This window comes from Gastrolobium bilobum, unplaced genomic scaffold (genome assembly GCF_033153095.1).
Source record: "Gastrolobium bilobum isolate Gb01-03AN ecotype WA unplaced genomic scaffold, APGP_CSIRO_Gbil_v1 utg2673, whole genome shotgun sequence".
NCBI classification, from domain to species: domain Eukaryota; kingdom Viridiplantae; phylum Streptophyta; class Magnoliopsida; order Fabales; family Fabaceae; genus Gastrolobium; species Gastrolobium bilobum.
The window spans coordinates 429,395-437,267 of record NW_026898407.1 but is presented as its reverse complement, the minus strand read 5'-3'; the positions used below and the strand labels follow the sequence as shown (position 1 = coordinate 437,267).

Genomic DNA, 7,873 nt, shown 5'->3' with positions numbered 1-7,873 from the left:
AATAATTATAATTTTTTTTCATATTATGAAAAAATTCAATTGACATTTCAAAATAAATGTAATGATTTATATGCACATTAAGTTAAAAAGTTCATCTAATTAGTATTATAAATAATAAAATAAAGTTACATAATTATTAAATCTTAAATATGAATCTCTTTGTTATACTTTATAAGACTGATTTCATACTTAAAAAATTTTAACCAAAAGTTTTTATTTAAGTTTTTCTTAAAACTACTAATTTAAATATGAAAGTAGATATTTAATTTTATATTTTAATTTTATTTTATATAGAGATTAATGTTACTTATAATATAAGAGATAATTGATACAAGTGGATCAATGGTCAAGATTGAGTGTAAGACTTCTAACTCTTACACTGGTGTAAGAATATCCTGCCTCTATATATATATATATATATATATATATATATATGACCTATATTTTATTTTTCTCTTCACACACTTTTATAAATATATAAAAGCTAAAATTATTTAATTAAACATCAGAAATATTTATCCCTTTTATATAACCCCCACTCAAAAGTTTCAGGGTTTAGGGTTTACTTCCTTAACCAGAGAGCACACCAATTACATGAGCACACAGCACGCACACCAGTTAAATGATTAACGACTTGAAAGGGGTTCACGTATTTGTTATGAAATTGGTGGCAGAATAACTTATCATATGGTTCGTGATTTGGCAAATTTCATCAAAGAAAAGATTGCAGATTTGTTATCATCTTCTACCTCCATACCATCTCATCTCTGTCTTCGTTGTTCTCCCTTTTTCCTTGCGGCTGGTGGCAGCGTTCACGCCGGTGCTGTCGTCCTCGTCATCAAAGTTTGATTTGACAATGTGAGTTAGGGTCTTTTATGTTAAATTTCTTTGAAATATGGAGATTTTGTTCTACTTGTTGAATCCGCACATCATTTATTATATTATTCCATTGTTCTCATTCATAAATATGTAGATAATAATGAATTGTTAGGGCTTACTTGAATGTAATTTTAACCGAAATCCATTTTTTTTTTTCATTTGAATTTGGTTTGATTTATGGTCTGACTGATCAATAAAAATTGGATCATCATGATATCATTAGGCATGATCTTTGAATGTACCAATGTCCTTAGTTCCTGAGGGAAAATAAGGAATGAAAGATGAATTATGAACTTGAGTAGTAAGCATGCAAAGGAACATGAACAACTTTGAATGTACCAATGTCTCAAGTTGGTTTTCTGCCCAATCATTAACCCACTACCCGAATTAATTTAATCTCAAATTCTCATTTCGTAGACCATACCTGGGACGCTGCAACGGCCAACTCACCCTTCTCTATTGCAATTTTGGCTTCTGCGCTTCAGCATTCTTCTTCTTCTGCGGCCTGCGATTGCGACTTGCGACCCTTCTGCTAGCGACTGCAAGGTGTTCCTCTCCTGTGACAGGTATGTGTCTGGCCTCTAGGACTGGGTTTTGGTATATGACCTTATTTGACTTGCTACTGGTCTTTGACTGGGATTTAAGGGCTATTTTCTTTTAAATGTATTCATGGTGCTGCAATGTAAATGTGGTTCATTTCAATATAAAACAAAAATATTGCAAATTTGCATGACTCATCGACTAAAAAACTGTTTAATGAAGAGCTGTCTTGCAATTTCAGAGAGAGAGAGAGAGATGGGTTCTTCCCCTTCACCGGACATATACATCCCAAAGCAATGGTCGGAGGCTGCAGATGCCATTTTGTACAGTTCAATGCCCCCTATAGCTTTTATATGCGGTGCCAAGAATTGTGGGAAGACAACTTTCTCCCGCCATCTCCTAAATGTCCTCTTGCCCACATACAAGAAAGTAGCTTATTTTGATACTGATGTTGGGCAACCAGAGTTTACTCCTCCTGGTTGTCTATCACTAACCGTTGTTGACAAAGTAACTCCAGGTAGGGCAATCGTAATGAATCCCTATCATAATTTTTACATAAAAAAAATTATTTTATATTTATTCCAGAGTTATTTATGTTTCTTTCTTTCATCTTTTTTTGTAACTATTTTAGATTTGACAATTCCGTGCCTGAAAACACCAGAAAGGTAAATGCTATCTCTTAATAATTTGGGAACTGAACCTTTCTTTCTTGGATTTTGTTATGTTGTTTTTAACTTGAAATATTTAACTAGGCCTCTGCTTGTGATGGCATATATAATCTATTCAGTGGTCAAATAAATTGAATTCTTCATTTGTTAGTTAGGTTAAGATGATTACTATTGGGGAAGTGTATTGCATGCTTTCCAGATTAAGTGTAGCTGTCTGAACATCAGATAACTTTTTATCAGCAAATATTATATATTATGACCTTTTTCATATGATCTTCTTCCTTACATGGTTGTTCCATTTTCTGAAGATGCTGTAGGAGTCAAATGTCCTAGGCATTCTTCTCTCTCTGTTTTTAATTTTTTTTTTTTTGGGGTGTGTGTGTGTGTGTGTGTGTGGGTGTTTCCCTTTCATTGTTATGAAGTTTTTTTTTTAGACAATGAGGTGGATGGTATTTATTGTCTGTCTGTTGGATCTATTCAATTATGCAAGTGTCAACCAATCTATGTATTATTTGAATGAACATGTGATGGACTTGTTTGACTCACTATTTGTCATTTGTTATGCAACAGGTGCCTTTTCTTTGGTGATGTTTCTTCTAAGAGAGATCCATCAGCATACTTAAATTACGTGTTTGCTATATATGATTATTACCGAAAGAAGTATTGCACCCTTGATAAGGGAGAAAATCCAATTAGGATTGAGTTGCCTCTTATTGTGAATACTCCTGGCTGGGTGAAAGGTAAGCTCACTTCTTTTGCAGTTATTAATCTGATTATTTTTAATCCTGCATTTGTATTTTTACTGCACAAAGACTACTGCTTTCCTAGAATATTATAATATATCATCTGTTATGGTATTCATTCAATGGATTCTTCATTTCCCTTGCATCTCAGGTGTTGGTTATGATGTATTAGTGGACATGTTGAAATATATTCGTCCAACAAATGTAGTTAAGATAAGCATATCCACTGAAAGTAAGAATTTACCTGCTGGTGAATTCTGGTTAGATGGGGAACATGAAGGAACAGTTAACTTAATTGAGATAAATTCAGCTCGTCAAGACTCATTAAATAGATCGTAAGCCCAAATTTAATCAGAAAGTTATCAATTGAAGATGCTAGTTTGGTCCCTTTATTTTTCAATTTTTATGCATCAAGTATCATAGAATATACCTATTTGTTTTCCCAGGGTGCTTGTTCAGAAGGATGCATGTCTCCTGCGTGATTTACGAATAATGGCTTATTTCAGACAATGCTTTTCTAGTGATTCAAATATTTCTACAATCAAGGAACTTGCACACTCTTTGGCCTCTCATTGTCCTTATGAAGTTCCAATTACAAGCATAAAGATTCAACATCTTCATTGTGAGGTTGGTTCAAATTTTACTTATTATCTCTCTGAGTTTCACCTTGGTGCAACAGTATGGTTGCTGCCTTGTGACTTGATGATGGTCACAGGTAGTAGTTGCGGAAACAGCCTCTTCACTCTGAATATAAAGTTGCGTACATCTAACACTTACAAGCCCTACAATGGTGGAGTTTCATGACTGAGCTGCCCTTTACATGTTCTGTTTTGATGCATTTGATCTATTTCAATTCCAATCCCACTTTGAATTTTAAATCTTTTTAATATAAACACAAATTTTATAAAAAAATTGTTTTCTTGCTAGGAATTTCAACTATATTTTTTATATATGAGAAGGACTTTTTTTTAATGGTCTAACCATATTTTTGTAGGTCCCAAGCTCTGAAATATTCTACAGTTTGAATGCTAGCATTGTTGGCTTAGCAGTTGATTCAGAAGGACCTGGAAATTTACCTTGGTGTCTTGGTCTTGGTAGGTAATTTGGCTTAGCTTTTCACTAGATCCCATATTCTGTTGGTCATAACACGCGTCTCTTAACTTTGCAATAACATCTCAAGTGTGATATATCTTAAGGGATCTCTCACCTATTTAGGCTATAATACTTCCGCAAATACAAAAGATAAAGAATTAAAAAAGTGATATTCCTCTGGAACTATTTTTTGTTTATTTATTTTTTATTTTTTTTGATAACTTGGAATTGTTTCGTTTAACAATAACCACAGATCATATAGATGTTTAGTCTCGTAGTTGTTATTCATTTGGATAATTCCATACATCTTCACTGTTAAAAACATTTTGAATTCTTTTGATTAAGGGATTGTGAGGGGCATTGACACAGTCAAACGTGTGCTCTATGTGATTACACCTGTGCCGCATAGTTCTCTGGAAAAAGTCAACCTTTTGCTACAGGGTTATATCCAAATTCCTACTTGTTTATTGCAGGTAAGTGATTGTTTTATGCTATATTATTTTCTTCTTGACATAATTTTATAGAAACAAAAGACACTTTGTCAAAGTGTAACCTTGTTGTCTTACTGCTTTGATGATTAGTTGTTAAAATGTGTTTTGTTAAATATTAGAAAAGGATTGTTACCATATATATGTGCGCGTGTGTGTGTTAGAGAGAGGGAGAGGGAGAGAAAAGGAATCTATAATTTCCCGTCTTTTTGTCATGGGGCTGTGGCTTGGACTGGGTGCTATCTGCTCCTTCATAATTCTAGAGAATCTTTTATTCTTGTTGAAGATTTATTTAAATTATCTTATTATACCTTTCTAGATCTGTTTCCTTATTTTAATAGGTTTTAGTCTTCTTGATAGTTAGCTTGGGCTTATGCTAGGAGTACTAGTACTTAATCTGATTATTAGTATGAATATGAGTATTACATTAAGACATTGTAACACATCACATCCATCAATAATATTTTCAGTTTATTTCCTTGGGACACATGTTTCAGAACTTCAATGCAATGTTTCTTCTTGATTTGTTATTGTTATTTTTGTTTCTGTTTCACGATATCATTATTAATGAATGCGTGTTTCTTCTCATAAAATAATGACTTTTTTTCAGGTCCAGGGATGTGTATCACCTTACATTTCAGCAAATGCTTTGACTTGAAGCTAGTTATTTTCTTGAGTTGGGAAAGACGACCATTATAGTAGTAGCCAACTCCATATAGTTATTATAGGTGCTTTCTTTCAATGTTAGAAGCACATGGATTTCAATTTAGATATTCTTCAGAGTATATGTATATATTTTTTCTATTATGAAACTCTAACAAAATTTTAGGAAGAAGAGGATGTAGATTTGTTTCTCTAATTAAATATTGGAATGACAAAATTGGGTTGATTCCTAGCTGTTCTATTAATATTTTCTCTTACTGAAAAAATGTCTTGGATATAACTTACAAGCTATTTATCCAATTCTAATATTTAAAAAAAAATTGGTAATTTTGTTTCTGGTTATTTCTATATAGCTACATCTGTGGCTCTGTTGCATTAAAATTATGCTCACGACAACTGGCAGTGTTTAATCCCCTTCAAGCTTCGGCTATGTATTATTTTAATGATCGATTGATGCATCCGTTGCTTGCAGACCAGTCAAGAAGAAAGGGACGTAGTTGGAAAGATGTCATTTGGTTGGCAAGTCTGGCAAATGTCATTTGAAGAATATGGCTATTAATTTAAGGTTGTGTGCAGAGAATAATAAAGTTTTAAGTGTTGATTTTAGAATAATAGCTGAAGTGATGAGTGAAACGAAAAATTGTTTTTTATCAGATACATGACTATAACATTATATATCTTAGGTAAATTGGGTCAGCCTTGGTTTGATAGTTGAAGTTACTACCTCCGCTCACATGGGTAGGGTTGCATATCTGTTCTGGTGGGAGCCTCGCGAGCAAGAATATTATCCCTGTACTTTTTGTGCGATTTCCTTTTGCACATAACTTTTATAGCGGAAAAGAGGGGAGAGAAAGTGACTGGGGAAAGTGAGGTGATGTGTGGTTTGTTGTTTGTTTTTATGTTATCAATTGTTTCTTTTTTCTGAGATATTAGGTGTAAAAGCGAAATGTAAAAAACTAAGTGTACAATGAACATTTTTGGCCTTGTAAACTCTCTGAGTCTCTATGTTTATCTTGGATAAACACAGGAATCAATTGGAAAGGAAAAATAACTTAATTGATCTGGTTCAATTTTAGAACATTGCTCTTTTTTGTTCTAGCCTATTCCCAGTAGGTACATTTTTTTTTGCAGGCAGAGTCTATAATACTTTTAGATCTAGTTTCGCATGCTTAATATTATACATTATGATTTTATTAGTTGTTTGGTATAAGCACTGAATTGTTTTAAGTTTACCCAGGAAAGATCTTTGATACATTAAACTTAATAGATATTTGTGAGTGGGAATCATTGAATTTAGATAATTTAATGTATAAACTACCCCATTACAAACCGTAAACACTCCAATGTCTACAATACTTTTTTTCCCTCTGGTTGGGACAACGTCTGATTCAGGTTAAGGCAGTAGCGGTTGCTTTGGGGGAGATATGAAGGGGATTGAGCATTTGTTGAAGGAGAATGTTTAACATCAATAGTATTGACCTTGACTACCAAAGGTCCGAACTGCTCTCCATGTCATTGCCTGAGTGGCTACGCTGACATCATTAGGCTCTTGCTCTGGTGCAAGGAAAATATAGATGCTTCTGATTGTTGGAGTAGTATGGTAATTTCAACTTTTCAATTATTTTCCTACGGCTAGAGGAAATTTTTTTTTTATCAAAGAAATCACTATTTCTAGGAATACGGTGAAAAAATGACTTTTCTGAAAATATTAAAAATTGTTTGGTAGGTCAAAATATTTTCGAGAATGTTGAGTAAATTCTACTGATGTTGTGTTTGGTCGATTGTCAAATATTACTGAAAATGTGAGGTAATTTTACAAAAATAACCCCACCTTCCAACAAACAGAAACAAAAGCAGAAAAATAAAAAAAGATAGAACAACAAATAAAATATGATTGGAGAGGGAGAACTTTAGGATCGAGTCTGTCAGCCGAAAGGAGGAGCTGCAATTCAAGCTGGGGAGAGTAAATAGAAGAGAGACCATAGCTTTTGTTAATGACTTCCAAACCGTTTGCATTTTGTGTAGCATCAAAGAGAGAGAGAAGACAATGAACAAAGAGAGAGGAACGAAAGATGAAAAGATGGTTAATTTCGTCATAAAAATTGTCCTAAATATTCCCACCATATGTGAATCTCAAAATATCACCCCTCATGTGTGGTATTTTTACAAGGGATTATGCTTCACAAATTGGAATTATGATAATTTGATTTTCTCGGAAACTTTTTTACAATCCTCTTGCCAAACGTGGATAAATCAAATTCCCAATTTCACTTTTCCAAAATTTTAAAAAAAATTCTTTTATCAAGTATCCCCTGAAGTCTCGTAGTATTGCATTTTTACCGTTGAAATATATATATATATATATGAAGAGAGAAAAAAAAATCAACTTTAACAATATTATAACTATGTATTTTCCAAAATATATAGTTATAATACGATAATTGGATAAAATCTTATATATATTTAGTGACTGAACATATACAATTTGCTCTTGAGAGAGCTATGGAAGAATACAACACACACACAATTTGCTAATTTGCTCTTGAGATAGCTATGGAAGAATACAACACACACACAATTTGCTCGAGAGAGCTATGGAAGAATACAACAGAGAAAGTGGATTGAGTTGTACATTTGGATGTAACTATGGGAAGCTATGGAATTTAATTAGACTGAAAAAGAAAAAAAAATGATAATATCTAGAAAAATATTATATAATATTAAAATTATATCTTAAAATTTATTATTTCTGTATATTTCATTATTTATTTTCTTATTTTATGGTCTCCAACTTATTATA

General features: G+C 32.7%; 1 protein-coding gene across 2 annotated transcripts; it reads left to right on the top strand.

Annotated features, from left to right (window-relative positions):
• The first annotated feature begins 593 nt into the window (after positions 1-593).
• LOC133315858 (polynucleotide 5'-hydroxyl-kinase NOL9-like) lies at positions 594-5,233 on the top strand. Of its 2 annotated transcripts, XM_061517537.1 has the most exons (10): positions 594-858; positions 1,297-1,445; positions 1,661-1,936; positions 2,051-2,084; positions 2,658-2,827; positions 2,982-3,165; positions 3,277-3,457; positions 3,825-3,924; positions 4,268-4,395; positions 5,021-5,233. In XM_061517537.1, the coding sequence occupies exons 3-10, from the start codon at positions 1,675-1,677 to the stop codon at positions 5,066-5,068; spliced, it is 1,107 nt and encodes a 368-aa protein (XP_061373521.1). In that variant the 5' UTR covers positions 594-858; positions 1,297-1,445; positions 1,661-1,674; the 3' UTR covers positions 5,069-5,233. The 2 variants fall into 2 exon arrangements, with proteins under 2 accessions (XP_061373521.1, XP_061373520.1); XM_061517536.1 differs by having other exon boundaries at positions 1,661-2,084.
• The last annotated feature ends 2,640 nt before the right edge of the window (positions 5,234-7,873 follow it).